General features: G+C 38.8%; 2 protein-coding genes across 2 annotated transcripts in view; one reads left to right on the forward strand and one right to left on the reverse strand.

Moving 5' to 3' along the window:
• LOC106056154 (uncharacterized) overlaps positions 1-11,344 on the forward strand; it is a 54,727-nt gene extending 43,383 nt beyond the window's left edge. The window contains exons 2-4 of the mRNA XM_013212755.2: positions 5,154-5,428; positions 6,555-7,248; positions 8,295-11,344. Of these exons, the coding sequence (XP_013068209.1) occupies positions 5,208-5,428; positions 6,555-7,248; positions 8,295-8,957 (1,578 nt within the window). The 5' untranslated portion in view covers positions 5,154-5,207 and the 3' untranslated portion in view covers positions 8,958-11,344. The remainder of the gene's footprint in view (positions 1-5,153; positions 5,429-6,554; positions 7,249-8,294) is intronic.
• LOC106056142 (protein MTO1 homolog, mitochondrial-like) overlaps positions 1-24,218 on the reverse strand; it is a 108,254-nt gene that overhangs the window by 76,572 nt on the left and 7,464 nt on the right. The window contains exons 6-9 of the mRNA XM_056005934.1: positions 23,698-23,869; positions 22,388-22,564; positions 21,710-21,822; positions 21,324-21,436 (exon numbers count right to left, since the gene is read on the reverse strand). Coding sequence (XP_055861909.1) covers positions 21,324-21,436; positions 21,710-21,822; positions 22,388-22,564; positions 23,698-23,869 — 575 coding nt within the window. The remainder of the gene's footprint in view (positions 1-21,323; positions 21,437-21,709; positions 21,823-22,387; positions 22,565-23,697; positions 23,870-24,218) is intronic.

Here is a 24,218-nt window from a genome sequence, read left to right on the forward strand (position 1 = left end):
TGAATCGGACAAATAGAGCTATAGATCTAGTCTGTGAAACTGAATCGGACAAATAGAGTTATAGATCTAGTCTGTGAAACTAAATCGGACAAATAGAGTTATAGATCTTAGTCTGTGAAACTGAATCGGACAAATAGAGTTATAGATCTAGTCTGTGAAACTGAATCGGACAAATAGAGTTATAGATCTAGTCTGTGAAACTGAATCGGGCAAATAGAGTTATAGATCTAGTCTGTGAAACTGAATCGGGCAAATAGAGTTATAGATCTAGTCTGTGAAACTGAATCGGACAAATAGAGTTATAGATCTAGTCTGTGAAACTGAATCGGACAAATAGAGTTATAGATCTAGTCTGTGAAACTGAATCGGGCAAATAGAGTTATAGATCTAGTCTGTGAAATTGAATCAGACACTTATAGTTATAGATCTAGTCTGTGAAACAGACATACAGGGTTATAGATCTAGTCCGTGAAACTGAGACAAATAGAGTTATAGATCTAGTCCGTGAAACTGAGACAAATAGAGTTATAGATCTAGTCTGTGAAACTGAGACAAATAGAGTTATAGATCTAGTCTGTGAAACTGAGACAAATAGAGTTATAGATCTAGTCTGTGAAACTGAGACAAATAGAGTTATAGATCTAGTCTGTGAAACTGAGACAAATAGAGTTATAGATCTAGTCTGTGAAACTGAGACAAATAGAGTTATAGATCTAGTCTGTGAAACTGAGACAAATAGAGTTATAGATCTAGTCCGTGAAACTGAGACAAATAGAGTTATAGATCTAGTCTGTGAAACTGAGACAAATAGAGTTATAGATCTAGTCTGTGAAACTGAGACAAATAGAGTTATAGATCTAGTCTGTGAAACTGAGACAAATAGAGTTATAGATCTAGTCTGTGAAACTGAGACAAATAGAGTTATAGATCTAGTCTGTGAAACTGAGACAAATAGAGTTATAGATCTAGTCTGTGAAACTGAGACAAATAGAGTTATAGATCTAGTCTGTGAAACTGAGACAAATAGAGTTATAGATCTAGTCTGTGAAACTGAGACAAATAGAGTTATAGATCTAGTCTGTGAAACTGAGACAAATAGAGTTATAGATCTAGTCTGTGAAACTGAGACAAATAGAGTTACAGATCTAGTCTGTGAAACTGAGACAAATAGAGTTATAGATCTAGTCTGTGAAACTGAGACCAATAGAGTTATAGATCTAGTCTGTGAAACTGAGACAAATAGAGTTATAGATCTAGTCTGTGAAACTGAGACAAATAGAGTTATAGATCTAGTCTGTGAAACTGAGACCAATAGAGTTATAGATCTAGTCTGTGAAACTGAGACAAATAGAGTTATAGATCTAGTCTGTGAAACTGAGACAAATAGAGTTATAGATCTAGTCTGTGAAACTGAGACCAATAGAGTTACAGATCTAGTCCGTGAAACTGAGACAAATAGAGTTATAGATCTAGTCTGTGAAACTGAGACCAATAGAGTTACAGATCTAGTCCGTGAAACTGAGACAAATAGAGTTATAGATCTAGTCTGTGAAACTGAGACAAATAGAGTTATAGATCTAGTCTGTGAAACTGAGACAAATAGAGTTATAGATCTAGTCTGTGAAACTGAGACAAATAGAGTTATAGATCTAGTCTGTGAAACTGAGACAAATAGAGTTATAGATCTAGTCTGTGAAACTGAGACAAATAGAGTTATAGATCTAGTCTGTGAAACTGAGACAAATAGAGTTATAGATCTAGTCCGTGAAACTGAGACAAATAGAGTTATAGATCTAGTCTGTGAAACTGAGACAAATAGAGTTATAGATCTAGTCTGTGAAACTGAGACAAATAGAGTTATAGATCTAGTCTGTGAAACTGAGACAAATAGAGTTATAGATCTAGTCTGTGAAACTGAGACAAATAGAGTTATAGATCTAGTCTGTGAAACTGAGACAAATAGAGTTATAGATCTAGTCTGTGAAACTGAGACAAATAGAGTTATAGATCTAGTCTGTGAAACTGAGACAAATAGAGTTACAGATCTAGTCTGTGAAACTGAGACAAATAGAGTTATAGATCTAGTCTGTGAAACTGAGACAAATAGAGTTATAGATCTAGTCTGTGAAACTGAGACAAATAGAGTTATAGATCTAGTCTGTGAAACTGAGACAAATAGAGTTACAGATCTAGTCTGTGAAACTGAGACAAATAGAGTTACAGATCTAGTCTGTGAAACTGAGACAAATAGAGTTACAGATCTAGTCTGTGAAACTGAGACCAATAGAGTTACAGATCTAGTCTGTGAAACTGAGACAAATAGAGTTACAGATCTAGTCCGTGAAACTGAGACAAATAGAGTTATAGATCTAGTCTGTGAAACTGAGACAAATAAAGTTATAGATCTAGTCTCTCTTACGGTCATGGAAGAAAACGATGGCGGACACGACCATTCACTCATTTCTTTCTTTCACTTTTCTTTGTTTTCTTTCTTTCAGACCTCAGACGAGATTTCAAATATTTCAGTGCTAACCCCTTTTCTGCCCGAGCAAAAACTACAAACAGCCACAGCTGTTAACAGCTGTGCCCCCCCCCCCTCCTTTTTTTTTCTTCTCTTGAAACACAGGGGACTCGATGTGCGTAGAAGTCACAAGACAAACGGGAAGGTGATATGGTATACAACTACTATACATACTTTTAAAAAGGGGAGGGGGGCGGGGGTCAAATACATCTATATACTTCTGAGTGAATGACTGTGTGTGTGGGGGGGGGGAGGGGGGGGCTAGGATATAAGGACCTGAAAATCAATATGGTTTGAACTGATTGAACATGTGTACAAGCAAGACACAAGGATGTTCGACTGGGCCCAATATAAATCAATATGGTTTGAACCGACTGTGTACAAGCCACAAACGAATATGTTTGACGGGGCCCAGTGTTGGTACACTCACACGCCTCCCAACCCCGTACCAGTTTTTAGGCTCCATGTACCTCAGGCTTAAAAACTTTCAGATGTGAGCGCTGCTTTGGGGTAGGCCAAATCGTGAGGAAGGCGTTACGGGGCGAAAAGTGTGTGGGGGGGGGGGGGTGTGGTGCGCAAACCAGGATGCACACATTGATTTTATTAACGAATAGATTCATCTCCACTCTACCCCACAGCTAGAAATTAGTTTCGCATCTTTGTCTTTCTGTTATAAGTTTGTGTGAACTTTGCATTATGGTCGCCAAAGTACGTCTTAAACCGAAAGATGCTATGACCACCCAGTAGCAGAATTGTCGTGTGACGCCGTAACAACGACCTGAGGGCAATATCCGGCCGATAAATCCTGCTTTCCGGCCCCTTGCAATTACTGCCCACGTTGAACGATGAAGCCGCAGAGGATTGTTTGCATAGCAGCTATAGCGGTCAGTGACAAGTATCGGGAAGCTAATATGGCACTCTGATCTCATAGCACGAGATTCACGACTTGGTTAACTATCAGAAAGAAAGCAGTCAGCGCACATGATACTGCCCCTGCCATTGTTGCTAGGGAATGACATCAAGTTTTACGACAATAGTTCACTACCATCGGTTAGTGATGCTGGCACACGAGCAATTGATCAGCTGTAAAAGATTATTGGGGGGGGGGGGGGGAACTGGCATGAGCATCTATCGTAAAACGTAAAACTAGATAATATTGAGTCAACAAGTGCCGGATTTATTATCATGTATTACCTTAATTAAAGGTCCAAGCAGTATTCGATTTGAGAGAGAGAGAGAGAAAGAGAGAGAGATGAAAAAAGGAAGATCTGCATGGAGAAGGAAAGTAATGGGGATGTGAATGTTAGTAAATAAATAGAATAACCAGCAAAGCCGATTCGATTGTTTTTTTTTTTATATCTACGCAAAGAAAAGAAGTCCGCCATATTAAGATTCCAAGTAAGCTAGCCTTCTCCGGAGAAAAAAAAATTAAAAAAGAAGGTGGGGGGTAGACAGGAGACAGCGGTACTTGTGTCAAATGACCGTATGTATTTAGGGTGAAATGAAATTAAAAACCAAAAACTTTCATAACTATATTATGAATTCTAAATTAGTTATGACTTACTGTTCACTTCTATACTTTCTTGTCGATGTGTTGCTCATTGCTGCACCATTTTGTTTGTTCAACCGTTCAACATTACAAATAGTTTTTGTGAAAAAAAAATTTTTCTAAATAGTTGCATATAAGTTTATGGCTTGTAAATAGTCGTATAAAGGTTGCTAGGGGTAAGAAAAAAATATGTTGTAAATAGGTGAAGAGTACTCAAAATAATAGATAGGAAAATGGTCACTTAACTGTTAGGAATACTATTAGTATCTTAATTAGTGTAAAGAAAGATCTTGAAAAAAATATTATACAAGACATCTAAAATTGACTTTAACTCTCTCTGCGTAATTATTTTCCTCGTTTCGATAGTATTATTCATTATGCTTATTTATATTTCACTAACCTGTTATGATTAAACTTCAATAGCTTTTTTGTTTGTTATCAGAAAATGTTACATTTGGTATTGAATTATATGCTCTTTTTACACAACACAAATTAAATTTTATAAATCCAAAATCAATTTAGTTTAACGGGGATCAAATCAATGTTGGCATCGTCAATTAGGAGAGAAAGAGTTAAAAAAAAAAAAAAACACTCGATCATCATGTTATAGTTCATCCTAAAGAATTTGTTCACATCGATAATAATAATAATAATAATAATGTTGCCTGTCAGAGGGCGGAACTGCTGCAGAACTGCCACATCACCAGAAAATTCCTCAGTGGAAAATGATAAAGGAACTACGATGAATTTTGTTTTCCTTTAACGAAACTCGACTATGGCAGCACCAGAGAATGAATACTCATTCGTTTCCAACATAATAACAATAATAATAATAATCTTTATTATCCATATGGAATTTGTCTTATAATTTGTGCATTATACCAAACAAAACATGATAACTATAGAAAACCAAAATATACATTCACACCAGACACACTCATACTTTACATGTGAAAAGATTATATCAGATAATTCAATTTCATTCAAGGATTTGATTGCCAGGGGACAAAAGAGTTTCTCTGTCTGTCATTGCTGTCGGTGTCTTGTATCTCTAATTTGTTTTATTATTTCTCTTCACCTTAGCGATGCTTCATTGTACACACGAGGCCTGGACTGTAGCGGCCGGCGGCACTCCCCATGACCCACTTGCACAACTCCAGCAGAGACGAGGCTGAGGTCTGGCTGAGTAGCCGCGGAGCCGCGCAGGGTCATGCAGTGGACGGACCGCACATTGTCGCCATGGACCAGAGAGAGACGCAGAGCCAGGAGGCCTACTACCTGTTCTTTGTGGGCAGTCTGGGGATGGCCCTCAATATACTCGTCATCACAATGATATTTATCCGGAGGAACCTCAGAAGGTCAGTGGGGGGTCAACGTGGGAGAGGCCAACAGATCAAAAAGCAATAAAAAGAAGGGGGGTTTTAAAAAACTTCCACTACTTACTACCAAAGGCTATCTTCAATTGTTTCTTCTTGTATTTCCCTTTGATTATAATAATTTTAAACTTGATAACGAACAATACATTTTCTTAGTTTAGAAGTGTCCCAAAAGAATTGAGTGGTGAATACGTTCTTATATTCTCTGAAGTTAAATCTTATGACCCAACGTCCGATGTATAAATAACAGAATCCCTCATTATGTACTAAAACGATTCAATCTTCAAGTAGATTGAACACAGTTCATTAATACACAATAGAACTTCATTTCGATAATAGATTCACAAAAGTAGACTGAACATGAAGTTTGAAACTAATTGACTGAACAGATTTTTTTTTCCGGGCCAAGATAATAAGCTTATCTCCCCTATTGATATGTTGTTAACGCAGAAATCGATAAATCTCTAATTTTCATGTGGCGGGAGAAGACTGGGATTTTTCATTTCGGGATATTTGGGCACCTCTGAGTCCACCCAGCTCTAATGGGTACCTGACATTAGTTGGGGAAAAGTAAAGGCGGTTGGTCGTTGTGCTGGCCACATGACACCCTCGTTAACCGTGGGCCACAGCAACAGATGACCTTTACATCATCTGCCCTATAGATCGCAAGGTCTGAAAAGAATACTTTACTATTTTTTTTTTACATCAATAGATTATGACTTGATGATTTAGTGAGACTATACGCTTGAGCCAGATGTCATGCTATATGTTTGAGTTCCAGGTGAAAACGATGTCTTGATGTTACAGTGAGATTGTGTTGATCAGGCAATGCATTTCTGATGTTATCATTTTGAGTATATCTCTTTTTCTAAACAATTTCTGAATTCTCAAACTATGTAGAAACTGGAAGCTTCCAGGCGACACATTATTATTTTTTTTAAATCCTATTTTCCTGTTTCACCTTAACATGTGGCAATGTTTAATGGGCTATGGCTCTTCCCATTCAATATCTTTTAATTCTGCATGTTTGAGGTATAAATACCAATGAATGTTTGCCCATTTAAAACGATAGAAAGAAAATATTTAAATTAACTTTATGTTTCCACAGAATGACAAGCGCCTTTCTCGTTCATTCTGGGTTTCTGAACTTACTGAAAGCGGGTTTCTGCATCCCGTTCGGCCTGAACCTCCTCTCCGAAGCAGACGAGAAGAGCCCACCACAAAACTGCAGGCTGCAAGGGTCCATCTACATCGTGCTGGTCACCACCTCGGCCGTCAACATGGTGGCCATGATCTGCACGGAGGCGTATACCTTCGGGGAGATCAACGTGGGCGGTAACTCGCACGGCACCAGCTGCTGCATCATGTTCGGCCTGCTGGTGGTGTACATCACCAGCGTCATCCTGCACCTGGGGCCGACCCTGATCGGCGGCGCCATCAAGTACAACCCGCACATCGGCAGCTGCGCCTTCGAGCTGGGCAACATCACCGGCTACGTGGCCAACGTCATGTGGATCGTCATCATCACCCTGTCCTTCGTGGGCGTGGGCCACTTCCTCAGCAAGCTCTACAAGGAGATCCAGCTCAACAAACCCAACAGGGTGTCCATGCTGGTCCGCCATTCCATCACCATTACAGAGGAGATGGCACGCAAGCCGTCGGCCTGTACGGTCCAGGAGATGACTCAAGAGGCCATGCACAGGGCCAAAATCTTCGTCATCACGGCCATAGCCTTCGCCCTCTGCTGGTACCCGTTATTCCTTCTTATCCTAATTGACATGCACTTCCGGGTCTCGCCAAAGGTGAGGAACTAGTATATAAAGTTTATAAACTGAAAAGCGAGTCATCTCTTTTTCCAATCGACGCCAATACAATAATATTAGTTGTACATACGGAGGCTATTTTTTTTATTTACTAACCTTAAAACTAAAACTAAATCGGCAAAAAGCGCCATAAAAAATATACTCTGATTGCGATTTATTCTAGGTTCATCTAGCACGTGAAAGTAGCATACAAAAGTCTTCTTTAAAAAATTAAATAATTATTATAGTTTTCCATTAATTGCTTTTAATAATTTTCTAATACAACGTTTTTTTCCCTTCAGAATTGTTTCGACTTTTAAACACAAAACTAAGACCAAAAAAAAAACAACTTTAAGACATGTGGTTAGAAATGTTAAACATGATCAGTTGTCTTTACGGGTGTAAGCTAATGAAAACTGGAAATGGTAGAAATATCCACAGCGACTAAAGGCGGTATGGGGGGAAAAAAAGTTTTAAAAAGAACTTCATAAATGGAGATGTACACACTCTCTTCCTGAATGAATCTCTGGCTCACCTTTAAATTAAAACTGATTTATTCTAAAAAAAAAATAATAATTTCAATGTCATGCTAATTTTACTGTTTTTTACCCTGCTGATGACGTGTATAAAGTAAATTGTAAGATGCCTCTAGTTATATTTGTCATCAACATCCTTTCACCAATCCATGAAGCTAGCTACGAAAATTCCTTACATCGTTATGGAGACCCCGGTCACCACGCGAAAACAACAAGTTTTACTTCCGATGTGTTGACTATGAATCGAGCGGGAACTTCCATTTGTTGTTATATGACATTGTGCCACTTTCCGTTCATTGGGATTTCAAAAGTTTCTTTTCCTTCGACCTTCTGATATTTTCACGATGTCGTTCATTTCTGTATTTCCATTGACAGCATTGATACTCAGTCTTTCGTTTATGAGTTATTTCTTGCATATTTGTTTTGTTGTTGACTTTTCACGTTGTTGTTTTTCATGCTTCCTGTAAACGTTGTCATAGCAATGATTCTCTTTCTTTGTTTCTTCTCCAGGTGTATCAAGCGTTCAGCTTCATCGCCTGGACAGAAGCTTTAGTCGAGCCCATTATCCTTATATGTTTTGACCGGAACCTGAACCTGCTCGCCCGGTTCATGTACTGCGACAGGGATCAGTTCACGGCCGCGCAGATCGCCTTTCTCATGGCACAGCACCGGCAGCAGCAGCAGCAGCTCCACCACCACCATCACCACCTGCATCACCATCACGAGGACGATGACCAGGTGGACGCCTCCCGGCAGAGTTCCATCGACGCCGACGACGCATTCCACTGCGGCGCGGCCCACGCCCTTGGGGAGTGCAGCGGGTGCTCCACCAGTGGCGGCGAGCCCCACCACCATCACCACCCTGCGGACCCAGGGCTGCCCAACTCGATTGTCCCATGCCGGCACTGCTGTCCGACCCCGCCTCCACCGGGTGAGACGACGCCACTGAGGTCTCACCACCATCATCACCACAGGCCACACTCGCCCAGCGGCGACTCGCCAGCGTGCACCAGTGCTCACGAACTTCGCGGTTTCCGCGATTTCCAGCCGCACATAATCCCGGACGAGGTCGTCGCCATGGAGATGAACTCTGCCCCTTTCCGAATCGAGACCGAGCTTATAGCACGAAAACAAAAAGACTCTGCCAGCAGGCAGGGCGACATACAATGCTAAACCGGCAAAGCTTCATGTCTTTAGGAATCGATTCTATCCCAAGAGACCATATAACCGTTTTGTATTTAAAAATATATATTTCTACGCTATACGACTTAATGGATCCTAGTATCGATGCAAAAGGGCTGGGCCCCGGCATCAGAATATATTTGTCAAATCTTTGAACTGGATGGCTCAGCTTATACCACAACGAAAGACGCAATGTGTATATTCAAATTAACCCGTTCGTGTCCTCTTAACTAATAACATTTGACGGATAATAATGAGTGTGTATTAAGAAGTAATAGTGGGATTAATACAAGGAGCAAATCCACGAGACGTGACGTGGTACTCGACATTTTCAAAATTAACCAATCACTTTTGTGAACGTAACGAGTGTTCGTGGAGCAGCCAGGCCATGATGAAAGTTTTAATACAGTGATATATGCAGACACCCCCACCCCCCAACCCAATTTTGACTCCTTTGTTTTACTGGACCGTTTCAAAGTGGGTCTGTTCAAGAGTGGCTAATGAATGGATGAATGATGTCCGTGTTTCTGATCCAATGTTCATGTTACACTCATTCTGAACGTTTTGTCGATATTGGGAGAGTGCGAAAGTGGGGCAATGGATGCATGACTGGCTAACGTGATGGGTGAAAGTCCAGCAGTCTTTTGATCTTGTTTAATATAGATCTATAAGCACAGTGAGTGAACTCTTGGTATATGCCAGACGTCTCAAAGTTGCTTCTAGTTGGTAAATCTAAGAGTCAAAACATTCTAAGAAAATGATCAGCGTCTGATTGCCAATTCCTTTGTCGCCTGGCGCGAATCAAACGACAAAAAAGGTTAAAGGATAACTTTTTATAAGGGTTTGTCTTATTTAACGATAGCAGGCATTTTAGTTTTACATCTAAATCTACTAGAAAGCTTTATGTTTTTGTCTTTTTATACAGGCCGTGCCTGGAAAAAAAATATTTTTAAATTTCTCGTTCCATAGAGCTGAATAAACTTGAGATTTTCTAACATGGCCGAGAAACTAAGCTTTAAATAGCAAACGTCTTGGTGTATCCGGCGTACAAAATAAAGAAAGTGTTGATAAGCTTTGATTTTAAAAAGAGAATTTGAGTGCACAATTTCAGCATCATCTTTTAACACAACATGATTTCAATATGGAGGAAGCAGTTGACTTTTATTCTAGGACTTAAACAATTATTTTAAAACAAATATGGAACTGACTAATTAATAAATGAGATTTGATAAGAACTCTTCATTAATACTGCTAAAAATTTCTAAAACTATTGATCCATTTATTTTCATTGAGTTGGCAACAGTGAATTTCAAATGATCGTCCTTGACATTGTTTAGTTTGTCGTGAAAATCTCCAATTAGCTTGATAAAAAAGGCCTTGACCAGTCTATATTTTTATAGGTCAGTAATCTTTACTATTATTTCGAAACACAAAACAATAAGATAAAATTGGGCGATTAACCAGTAAAATATTAAAAAATACTTTGGGGGAAAAAAAACACAAACAAACTAGGCTTATATATGGGAAAGCACCCCACAATTACTGCCAAAGCTATCAATACTGCAAGATGAATCACCCTTTTTTAACATAAAACACAATTAATTTATTATAACTAATTAATCAACTAGTTGGTTAATGTTTTGACTGATTCGTTTGTTGTCATCGATAATGAATGACTCGCAAATTTTCAGCTTGACTCATAATTTGGGAGCTGGAGAAATAACGTGTTCAAGATTTACACCAGACGGACAGACTGAGTTATAATAAGCTTTGTGAAAATAAGCCTAAGCCATGTGATGGTCTAACCTCTAACTCAAACCTAACGACAAGAGGGGCCTTGGTGTAATGAGCAGTGGAATTGGTCTATTTCCTAGATCTAGATGTGCCACACTTCTAGAACTACTTTGAAATGGTCCAGATATGATCCTGGCATTACTACAGTTTGTTATTTTTTTACAGTACTGCAGTTTGTTTGTGTGTTTGTTGTTGTTTTTATTACATTATGGAACATGCGCATTTGGTGTATTTTTTTCCGGAAGTGGTGAATGAGGTCGTTGCCAGGGTAACGAAATGAAACATTGTCCTTTGTTTATCCCTTACAAACAAAATTGTATAAATATTTATATACTGAAAGTCTGCTTTTGAAATGTGTATTTCTTTTCTTTCCTATGCATTCGCTTGTGACCTATAAATGTGTAGATATTACAGACAAGAGTGTATGTGAAGGACCCTATTTCAGCGTATGTGCATATGTGTCATGACATTGGTGTACATGTATATCGGTTGAATGTTTTCAGCGACAAGTGTATGACATGTACACAGTAGAAGTTTTTTTTTTTTGTCTTCCCTCCGAAGAAATAAATTATCATCGAAACTTTTTTGGGTTTGTTTCTTATTATTTTCATTGATCCGTCGCTTTCTTTTTAGTTTATTTGGAGTGGCCATGTTACAAGGTCCTAACGGCTCACAGAGACCTTCCTTCAGGGAACAGTACCAAGAAAAAGAAGAGATAGTGAAAGCGATGGGAAGAGAACATAAAGAAATGGACGGGCCTGTCCAAAGCAAAAGCCAGAGATGGAATGGAGAGGGACGGTCGACAGATCATCTGTGGCGCCCCAACAGACTAAATAGGTGAAGGTGAAAGGTTGGTGCCACAAAGAAACAAAAGTCAGTAGGATAAAGACAGCTGGAGCAACACGACGTGGTGGAGGATTGGTGTAGCTCTAGCCTGCCCATACGAAAGGCTGAAGTTTGAACCCTAGTTGAGACTTGACTCGTGGGACATTAGGATATTTCACTTGACAGACACTTGATATCAGTGCTAGGTCATCCGCGCTGTAATACTGACTCAGAAACAGGTGAGCCCCACCAACCCCTGCTCTATAGACTGTGACATATTAGGTTTAGACAAATAATTTTAATTACTTAAAAGCCCACAATGGTTGTGGGGGCCTGGTGATTGAGCCCTTAGCTTCCAAACAGAGGAGTTCATGAGTTCGAATCCCATTAGAGACTCAATGCCACCCAACTCTAGAGACATTAGTTAGTGGACGTAAAAGCCATCCACTGGCTCACAAAAAGCAAAAGAGCTTAACATAATCCGGCAGCAAGCATGGACCACAACATTTGAGGAGGGAGGTAATAAAACAAAAAAAGTTCTAGCAAGAAGGAAACATTTGTACAATCACAATTACTACCAGAGTTACTTTCCTCATTACAGCCATGATTGTATATCAAAGTAGTGATATCAAAAATCAAGATATGACAGTTTGGTAAGTATACTCAGTGAGGTCAGCGTACATCTGGGCAACTACTTGTTGCATATTTTGGTCACAAAATTAAATTCTTAAGTTTTTAGTTTGTTTGTGGTTGTTGTTGTTGTTTTTAGTATTTTAAATAACGACAAAAAGTTTATAATTCAACAATTTAGTAGTGCGTTGCCTAACCTAATAATCTGATTTTTAACTTCGTGATTGAACTATCAGGCATAAGAGCAGACATTTACACCATCTTCCTGGCAAGATCTGAATGAAGAGTTCATTGTACTATTCCAAATAATATTTGAAGTATTGGATTCCTAAGTAGTGGAGTGTGATAACTTCAAACAAAAATGTCTGGTTCTTACACTGGTAGGGCCACCATGACATCTGGTTATTCATTTATTTTTATTTATTTTTTATTCAGGGCTAATTATTGGCGACTTTGTTGTCTAAGAAAGGTGATCTCGAAGCGGTACTTTAAATCTCGTTTAAAGAGTTTAAGGTTGAGAAATTCTGACCCACGTACACTATTTATAAGCCATTGTCATATTAACCCAGATTGAAATAGTAACTTGATTTCCAATTAATTAAGCACATGATAAAGAACAAGGATTTATTTAATAGTATACGATTCTGGAAGACTGACTATTTGATTAGAATGTTTTAGTATTTCTGTTTTAATAATAGCGTCAGACCCTTTATTAAATCGGGTTCTAGAAGATTGACTATTTGATCGGCGTGTGTGTATACATATAGTCTTAAGTGTAACACTGCACGCACCTCTCCATTTATCTACTTTATCCAGCGTGTCATAATTAACGTCTTGCTTACTAAGTGGGGCGGGGGGCGGGGAAGGCATTGGGGAGGGGGGGGGGCAATAAATCACGTCTGCTCTTAGACAACGAAATATGGGGGCATTATGTGATTAATGGCGACGCTATCTCAAGCACCCTTCCTTTAGTCGACAAAGTGCTTCCTGGCAACACTAATCTGTCCATTGTAGAATTGAAGCATCCAGACCCCCATCCACTGAACTATTTGCCCCCCCCCCCCCCCACTTTTTTTAAAAGCCACAAAATGCCGGGCGATGTTTACTTCCGTTTCCAATCGCGTGCGGGGAGATGACCCACAATCTATTTTTATGGTCACCCACGTGCGCTGACTCAATGAGAAAAACCGCCTTGAGTTTTGAGCATCTGTGTTTGTGTGTCTGTGGTGCCCGTGAGATTGCCTGCGTTCTGTGAGTGTGTATGTGTGTGGCTGTGTTCTTTATTTTTTCTACGTTTTTCGTCGGAAATGCGGAGTAAATAAGATTAGCAGTGGAGCGTTTATTAGTACAACATGTGCAGCATGCAGATCAACGATTACAAGAAAAGTTAATAGTCGAAAGTAAACATGTTTCGTCTGCTAGATGATAGATAGGAGTAACCTCCCCTTTTCGCAACCCAAACAAAAAATTCAGTACATGAGTTTTAAACCCCAACCAGTTGCGCCTATGAGCGTCGAGTGCAAAACTATGCAGTTTACATTGACAACGGAATATTCATTTAAAATCATGAAAAACAATGAGATTTACTTGATACAAGTATAGTGGCACGGAACTCTCGTGTCATGGCAGAAAGGTACACCAAACATAGTGAGATGAACTGTAACGAGGACACTACGAGTCTACGAACCTCTAGCTGCTCCTGCCCTGTCACATCGGACATTCACAAGTTCCTCCTTTTTTTAAAAAAATAATTACACCTGCAATTATTCCCATTTTAGAAAACCCCATAAAAATTTTAAGGCTTTAGAAACTAGCTTACACACTTTAGAGTGTCGGACAACGCAAGTAAGCGCGGCATTTGATTAGTTGGTATGGAACCTGTCTTTTTTTTTTTTAAGACTCGCTTTTCTTCCAGAGCGTAAGCCAATGGTTTTTCACTGTCAGTAAGTTTCTTTGTCATCTCTCTCCACACGGTCTAGGGCTGTCTTCCCAGTAATCGACATTGATGTCCACTGCATGGGCTTTCGTTTACTTATATTTATACTTATATATTACTTATAGCGGAGATGGGGACGACCAGTTTTTCTGGTGCTTTCGGGATACGTTCATCTTCCATCCGGCAGGGGGGGACGTTGTTGTGGATGGTGAGAATGCTGGAAAGACCTCCTATTCAAGAGAACATGTCAGCGTTACGCACTCTTTCTTGCCATGTGATGTTCAGGATGTCACGTCCCTAGTGATACCTCATTGTTTAGAAAATGAGGACATTGTACCTATCTCAAATCAGGTCAGCGTACCCACGCTTAAATGCCAGAAAGACGCCGATTAAAACTTAGTTCAAGACTACAGCAGGGAAACAAAATTAACATAGCTTAAATTACAAAAACAGTTCCTAGTGACACCTCATTGTTCACAAAATGAGGACATTGTAGGCCTACCTATCTCAAATCAGGTCAGCGCACTCGCGCTTTAATGCCAGAAAGACGCCGATTAAAGCTTAGTTCAAGGCTACAGCAGGGAGACATAATTAACTTAGGTTAAACAATTAAAAGGGAAATTAAATGTAAACGGGTCAAGGAGTCAAGGATGGGTATTGAGATGTCATGGTTCTTTATTCTAAAGAAAGATATAAAAGGCTGAGTGTTAGCATGAGTCGAGAGGGAGAGCTAGAAAGTTAGACTTAGAAGTCGCTAGTTTTTAAAGTAAATATTTACTCATTTTCACTGAATCCTGTATCTGTTTCATATATCTTTGTACATACATTTATTGTTTCAAGTTCAAGTTTTAAATAATTAAAACACAAGAAAACATATCAGCACTTTGTTACTTCATTGATTATTAAAGTGTTTGAACTATAATCAAGGCACCTCCGAACCCACATATGTCACAAGTTTATAGCATCAAGATCTGCCAGTTAAATAAACATAATAAACACGTGACGCAGGATACCCCTGCGGGCAGCGCCAGTGAAATTAATTTAATTTGTGCTCTTCCTTCGCGTAACAAGTTCATGACTCAATGAAGAAGTACATTAGACACAGACGTTTTAAGTGTCACCTAAAGAATTAAAACAGTGATGGGAACAGTCTTTCAAAAAAATTTAGGAAATTTTGTAAACCCGCGATTTTGAACTGGCCTGTCGCGGTGACTTAAAAAAAGATGTTGCTGAATGTTTTTCAATCATGTAAAATTAATTATTTATATTTTCTTTAAATAATGTTGTATTACATAATAATTATACTGCATAGGCTTTACTGCACACATAATGCATGCAAGGCACTATTGTTTGTACATATTGATGATCACTGATCTAGACTGATTCAAACTACACGAGATTTTTTAAAAATAGAACTTTAACTGTGTCAAAAGACCGGATGTGCGCATGCCCAAAACAAATCTTATTTAGCATTCTTCCGAAAATGGAAAAAATAATAAATTCGAATTATTTTCATTTTTAAAAAAATGAAAAAAAATCGGATTTTCTTTTAATGTCGGACAAATTTCAGATTTTATTTTTAGAAAATCGGTTCAGAAGAAATTTTCGGAATTCCGAAAATTATCGGAAAATTCCGATCACTGTTAAAAGTAGAAATCTGGACACTTCGGTGGCTAATATAAAAATTGTATGTATATACAAATTCTACAGTACAGGGTGGAATTTAAAAAAAAAAAAAAAAAAAAAAGGGTGGGGGGGAATATCCGACACTAGTTTGAGATTTGGTATATTTGAATTTGTGAAGACTTTTATCTGAGCTACTCATGGCAGTGGGGTTAAAGTTTTAAATGGTAAACGTGTTTATTTAGCGGTAGTGGTTCAACCCGAGGTCGTAAACTGTTCTTTTGTCGGAACTACTTACGGCGTAGTGTCGAACTTGTAAACAACTGTTTGATCAGAAGCACCCTGAGCGGTGGTCTTTAATGGGGATAAAGAAAGGTGTATAGCCTGAGTTCGTGATTGCAGTCAGCCAAGTTGGTAAAGTGTTACTCAAATTATCCCAATGTTTCTGATTTTGTTGTTTCCAAGAGTTTATATCACTCCGTTTGTCTGTCTGGTAAAAATCTTCCCATTCTCGGATCAAGTTCAAACTTTGCACAATTATTCATTATCGATGTCAGCACATGAATCAATAAGAAATAACCAATTAATAATAACCAGTTATCAATCAGTCGTAATTAATCAATTTAGTTTAATACGGAAAGGGGAGGGGTTACAACTTAAACTTTCCTTCTATAAGGAAAACAAGTAGATAATGCTGAGTCGCCACTAGACTACAAACAAGTAGATAATGCTGAGTCCCCACTAGCCTACAAACATGTAGATAATGCTGAGTCACCACTAGCCTACAAACAAGTAGGTAATGCTGAGTCGCCACTAGCCTACAAACAAGTAGATAATGCTGAGTCGCCACTAGCCTACAAACAAGTAGATAATGCTGAGTCCCCACTAGCCTACAAACATGTAGATAATGCTGAGTCACCACTAGCCTACAAACAAGTAGGTAATGCTGAGTCGCCACTAGCCTACAAACAAGTAGGTAATGCTGAGTCGCCACTAGCCTACAAACAAGTAGATAATGCTGAGTCGCCACTAGCCTACAAACAAGTAGATAATGCTGAGTCGCCACTAGCCTACAAACAAGTAGATAATGCTGAGTCGCCACTAGCCTACAAACAAGTAGGTAATGCTGAGTCGCCACTAGCCTACAAACAAGTAGGTAATGCTGAGTCGCCACTAGACTACAAACAAGTAGATAATGCTGAGTCGCCACTAGCCTACAAACAAGTAGATAATGCTGAGTCGCCACTAGCCTACCAACAAGTAGGTAATGCTGAGTCGCCACTAGCCTACAAACAAGTAGATAATGCTGAGTCGCCACTAGCCTACAAACAAGTAGATAATGCTGTCGCCACTAGCCTACCAACAAGTAGATAATGCTGAGTCGCCACTAGCCTACAAACAAGTAGATAATGCTGAGTCGCCACTAGCCTACAAACAAGTAGATAATGCTGTCGCCACTAGCCTACCAACAAGTAGATAATGCTGAGTCGCCACTAGCCTACCAACAAGTAGGTAATGCTGAGTGCCACTAGCCTACAAACAAGTAGATAATGCTGTCGCCACTAGCCTACCAACAAGTAGATAATGCTGTCGCCACTAGCCTACCAACAAGTAGGTAATGCTGAGTGCCACTAGCCTACAAACAAGTAGATAATGCTGTCGCCACTAGCCTACCAACAAGTAGATAATGCTGAGTGCCACTAGCCTACCAACAAGTAGATAATGCTGAGTCGCCACTAGCCTACAAACAAGTAGATAATGCTGAGTCCCCACTAGCCTACCAACAAGTAGATAATGCTGAGTGCCACTAGCCTACAAACAAGTAGATAATGCTGAGTCGCCACTAGCCTACCAACAAGTAGGTAATGCTGAGTGCCACTAGCCTACAAACAGACTTGCTGGCTTATCAGTTTCATTAAAAGAAAGAAAAAGCTCAACATGGGGAGGGGGATAGAGAGGAAGAAGTATTCAAAACACAATAAGGATCACAGAAACCTGCACGAGAGATGGGCTTGAGGTGGGGGGGGGGGAATATAGACTGAAATAAGGCCGAGACAGAGAAATGGGTTAACAGAAAGGGAGACAGACAGACAGACAGACAGATGAATTAGACAGACTGAAAACGTAAAGAAAATTATGTATCAAGAAAACAATGTCATTAAACAATGTCTTACTACATACGCTTTCCAGACAATACAGTCTAGTTCAGTCCACCTAGATCTATGTTGTTTTTTTCCTTTGTAATACAAGGCATTGTTGTTCAATCTGTGTTTATTATACACTGCTGTGTTGTTTAGTCCACCTAGATCTATGTTTATTATACACTGCAGTGTTGTTCAGTCCACCCAGATCTATGTTTATTATACACTGCTGTGTTGTTTAGTCCACCCAGATCTATGTTTATTATACACTGCTGTGGTGTTCAGTCCACCAAGATCTATGTTTATTATACACTGCTGTGGTGTTCAGTCCACCAAGATCTATGTTTATTATACACTGCAGTGTTGTTCAGTCCACCCAGATCTATGTTTATTATACACTGCAGTGTTGTTCAGTCCACCAAGATCTATGTTTATTATATACTGCAGTGTTGTTCAGTCCACCAAGATCTATGTTTATTATACACTGCAGTGTTGTTCAGTCCACCAAGATCTATGTTTATTATACACTGCTGTGGTGTTCAGTCCACCAAGATCTATGTTTATTATACACTGCTGTGGTGTTCAGTCCACCTAGACCTATGTTTATTAGGCACTCACCAACTAAATTGGCATTAATAAAAAAAAAAGGGTGGGTGGGTATGGAAATAAAATGGGGGTGAAAAGTTCAGATATTAAAAACGAGAGTCACTATTAGTCAAAATGAATGGGTGGGGGGGGGGGAGAGTATAAAGAAGAAAGTGAGAGGTGGAGAGAGCCACATGTAAAGGTTCTAAACTCCAGGTACAAATGATATATCAAACAAGCAAACATTTAGTGAGGGAGAAAAAGAGAGGGGGGGAGTTAGGGAAAGAGACAGAAAGACAGAGAGAGAAGGGGGGAAGTAGAGAAGGAAAGAGATCAGTAACGAGAGTTTGAAAAGAAAAAAGAACACCTCGATTTCTCACCTGAAAGGAAAGTGGGAATCCCCCGTCGCCCCCCCCCTCCTTTTTTTCACGTGTGATGCTGCTAGAGTCCCACTGGCAATTACCCGGATGGCATTTTGCCCTGCATTCCTCAGCCACCATTTCTCACTCTTCCACCTTCATTCACCACCACCACCCTTTTCTCTCTCCCCTTTTTTTTTCCACCACCAATTTAGACTCACCACCATCTAACCACTACTGCAAAACTTCTCATACCTACAGATTCATAATGTCAAGCACAGCCGCCCCCCCCTACCACCCCGCTTTCTTCACTAATTCTAGCAGCCGCCTCTCCCCTGACACACCCAATAGTTGAAATGGTCTCGGTTCGGTCCACCTAGCCTACATTACTCCACCCCCCTCTTTTTTAAGACATCCCCCCCCCCTCTCTCTCTCTCTCTCTCTCTCATGACGAGTGTACTGCACTGTTAGAGCATCGTAAAAATCCAGGCAAGACAAAAACACATCAGTGGTTAATGACTTGTAAGCCAATTCTGATAGCTCTCTGTCACTTTATCTTCTTTATTTAGATAAACACTTAACCATCATTTCTTGTTAATATATAGGCCTATACATACAAGGTATTGGCATTGTTTTCGGTTCCTAAGATTAAGGTTGAGAGCAGTATTTCACGTAACCACGCAAACCCAGTAGTGACCTGGATGTTTTCAGGGGCGTAGCTAGGAATTTGCCATCATTTGAGGGCCCGGGTGGGGGAGGGGGGCTTGGTCTTTTGGAAGGCCCCTGTCCCTGCATTTTGAGTAATATGTGTTAATGTAAAAAAAACACTCATTTGGGGGTCCTCATCAAGTTGGGGCCGGGGGGATTTTCGAATTCTCCCCCACCCTAGCTATGCCTCTGAATATTTCGTTACATCTGCTGCAGATAAGGCCTTTGTCCTCCGGTGTTCTATATACAGTTTTTTCTTCCTTTTTGTGGTCTTCGACAATAGTTCTTTTGTGAAGGTCTAACAAGTGTGTCCCGCGACCTTTGTGAGAGCTCTTCGTGTACTTTTTGGATGGTAACTGCTTCCATTCCAATGAGGACATAAGGCGATTTTTTTTTTGGCATAATTGAAATCCCCCAACCCACCCCCCTTTTTCCGATCTGAAAGAGCCTTATGTACGGGTTCAGCCAGAGAAGCCATATATTTAAAAAAAAAAATAACAACTCAGAATTACATTATTTGACATTTCTTAAATTTTTAAAAGCTTTCAAACTTTAACAACACAAAGGGAAACAAAAATCAAAATATGAAGCAGATGTTAGGAATATTTACAGGTTAACTCCCTCTGTTTTACATTTGGGGGGGGGGGGGGGGGGGGGGGGAATTAAAAAAAACAAGAGAGAGAAAAGAAAGGGGGAGAGTGAGAAGGAAGAAATGTCAATGAGATAACATGGAAGGGAGATCTGAGTATTATTTTTGTTAGGCTAACAGAGGATTAAAGCCCCTGGACAATCATTACATTATCCCCCAAAATGCTACTCATTCTATCAGATTCACTCTACTAGAGCAGTATTACTTGTTATCAAGAATACATTTTCCTTATATTGAAATCAACACATTATTTTTGTTCTTCCATTGTATGGGAGTGTTTGCAGTGGCGTACCGAAAGTAGGGCAGTGGCCCAAGGGAACCAAAATATAGGTAGGCGTCAAAATGGGTATCAAAACAATACATGAGATCTCACATATTTGTGGCTATAGATTGTACATACAGACAATTATTCCATAAGCTAAGAACTCTATACTTAAACACAGAACTGGTTTAACCTTAACCAGTCAATCAATTGAAGTCACTAGTCCATCTTGAATTAACAAGAATATTTCAAGCAACAAGTGTAAATAAATAAGATCTACACTTCAGCCAAATAAATAAGATCTACACTTCAGCCAACAGCTGCTGATTGACTTAAGTAAGAAAAAATGTAAAGTACCATTCAGCTCAAGTACAACAGTTTAGTTAACCATCCGCTCTTGAGTGTTGTCACGATGGTCCCATGCCTGCAACATACCCTGCGCCCAGGCCTAGACTGTAATTATCTTCAACTCTTAAAGGAACATCCAAAACATGTCAAACAAACAGTAAACTTGACAGCCAAATTAGCAAGAAATTGAGTTGCGCTTGCTGAGCCTAATAGCAGAAAGAACACATAGCTTCCTCCCACCAACAAAAGATAGTGTACAATAGAGCACTAAGCATGCTATTGCAGGAAAGAAATGCTTTACTAGAGCAATGTTAAACAAAAAAAGATGAAGAAAATGATGCCAACTCATAAGTTCTATTGCTCATCATGCAGTTAGATGTAGTCTAATTTGTGAGTCATTTTAAAACAAAAATAATTTTGTAGTTGGCAAGAATTGCATTGCTATTTGGTGTTTTGTTGGGCAGTGTTGACAAAATGATAAGTTAGGTTGGACCTACCTTGGCCCATTGATTTCCTCCTGCACATGTCGGTTCAGATGAAGACTAGATCTGACAATTTCTGCCACGGCTTCTGTTGTGTATGTCATGTGACATGGAACCTGGTCCTCCGGCTGAAACAGATGGTAAATAGTGTCATCAGTAAAAAAATGTTGATTATATTGTTGTTGACCAGTGTCAAGTTGTCTTGCTTGTTGAATTTATATACATTAATTTTAAAAGGTACAAATGACTTTTGATTTTTTATATTAAAGTATAATCTACAAATTTAAATATTTTCGCCGATAATTTATTGTTTATCAAGAAAGTTTTCTAAAAAATACAGGGAGAGATTTTATTTTTTCATTCTCAAAATCAGAGCTAATTTTACCTTACATGGTACTTACCTTGATCCAAACTGAATGATTCATAAAAGAAAATGGTACTGGGACATCGTCACCTTTCTTCATTTCAGTCTTACTGAAGTCTATTGTTCGTTTGTCAATTCTTGGAGGTGTTCCTGATTTGTACAAAATACATGCACACATAAAATAAAAATTTAAATGGGTATGAAACAGTTTTTACAAAGTAACACAGAATTTGAAAAACAATGTATCTTTTTATTTATTTAATTACGACTAGAAAAAGTATGAAACTAGAAATACTTTTTTTTATTAATAATGTGAAAAATAACTTTTACAAATCTCAAAAAATACTAACAATAAAATTGTTAGTTCGACACATTTCCTTGATTTAATCCAGAACTTATTTTTAATGACAAGAATGAAGACAAATTAAAAAGAGGTCAAATATTCTAACCTATATTTATATAATAAGATTTTAGAAATCTCTTGACGATCATTCAAAAGTTATTTTACAAAAAAAAAAAATTGAAACAAAAAATACAAAATGTAAAGTTTATCTCATGAACAAATTGTGATAAGAGAACAATATCAGCCATGATGCCCATCAAGTAAAGGCAAAGGTTCAGTTTCTACTCTAATCTTTACCCACCACAAGCTGAACTGTATGCTAAAAGATGGTAATGTCAGATTTAGGGTTACAATCAATTAGACATGACTTACCAGTTTTCAGTCTGCCCATTGTGAAGCCAGCCTTCTCAATGGTCTGAGCCAACCCGATAGCAGGCTCGTCTCCAATTCTACCAGCTGGGCGACAAGTCAGTCCAATGTTAATGGAGCCCCTGAGAAATGTCCCATTGGTCAAAATGACAGTTTTCGAAGTAATTGCTTCCCCTGTACCTGTAAATGAGTTAGGTTAAATGAAAAAGAATTTTAGTTAAAGAATATAACAAGTGTAATCAAAATAGTTAATTTACCAGCTTGTAGAAGCTTATTATAGTCTATTAATTTGTATGGGTTCGTCTACTTTTTTATCTAGGATATTAGTTTGTTAGTTTCTATGATTTGTAACTATAATAAGATGTTATGTTTGATTTCCACTAAGATTTTTTTAAGTAACCTCAGCATTAAATTTAGTAATCAATGTAGTGAAATTCCCAATGAAATCCAACAGTCACTGAAACATGTGATGTACAGTTTGGATTGTTCTGTGCCCCATGGTTCAAAAGGGTATCATGTCCTTGTATAGTAACTCAAATATCAGGAATACTAATTCTACCCTCTATAGCAAACTGAAATTTCGCTCACTAAGATGTTCCACATAGCTGATAAACTTTTTAAAATGTGCAATTATTTTTTGGCCCATTAATAGATTATGACTTGATTCAGTTTATGACTGTTGTTAAGCTAACTTTCTGACTTTTACTTCAGAATGAGGGGGAGGTGGTAGCTGAGAGGCTGGTGGCTGAGTTGCAAACAGGCATATCTTAGATTCGAATCTTTGTGAAGAGTTTGAGTTTTGAGTTTTTGGCACAATTTAGGCCATGACATGCCCTCTTTGTGAAGACTAGGATTTTGAATTTCAGGATTTTTAGGATGCCTCTGAGTCCAATCAACTCTAATGACATTAGTTGGGGAAACTAAAGGAGGTTGGATGTTGTGCTGGCTACATGAAACCCTCTTTAACCATTGGCCATAGAAACAAATACACTTTACATCATCTGCCCATAGATCACAAGGTCTGAAAAGGATACTTTACTATTTTTCACATTTATAGATTACTAGCCATATGTTACCCGTGGCCCATGGGTCCTTATTTGCGTATTTATAGATTATGACTTGATGAGTCAGTTTATTACTGCTGTTAAGTTAATTCTCTGACTTGTACTTAAGAATGAAGTTGAAGAGGAAAGAAAATTAGAACTTTGATCAAAAGAGAATGGGTAAAAGGCATACATCTTCAAAAGCTATCCCCATTACTAAACCAAAGCACTGAACTGTGCCTTGTGTCTAGACTTCCTACTAATATTTACCTAGCACAACACCCCGGCAACCTAATAAGGTCCCATGATCAAAAATGGATGGAACACCACAAGTGATGAGATCTTCAACTGCTGCAGCCTTGACAGTCAAATTGGGGGTGGAGAAAACTTCAGCTTGAATGTTGTGCTTGTAAAGTTTTCTGTCAATCTGTGCCCTAGGGCCCTAGAGAAGTCACATGATCATTCACATTAAAACGACAACTTATTAACACTTAGCCTCAGTAAGCTGCAAATGTACACACAAAAAAAACACATAACATCCTGTTATAATAACAGGGTAGCATGGAAGTTGACTATGTGGCTTCCAATAAAAGAGAGATGGTTTATTTCCTGTGAATATGAAGACCCAGAAATTTAACAGATGCTCAGCTAGGAAATTGTATTTGCTATTACAGTGATGCAGGGCATAACTAACATGCCAATGGAGAAGCGGCTAATATGCATGTTCCTTTTGATTAAAATTTAAAAAATTGAGTTACAAGATAAAACATGCGATTTCAGAGAGAGTGGAG

This window comes from Biomphalaria glabrata, chromosome 12, assembly GCF_947242115.1.
Source record: "Biomphalaria glabrata chromosome 12, xgBioGlab47.1, whole genome shotgun sequence".
Lineage (NCBI taxonomy): Eukaryota > Metazoa > Mollusca > Gastropoda > Planorbidae > Biomphalaria > Biomphalaria glabrata.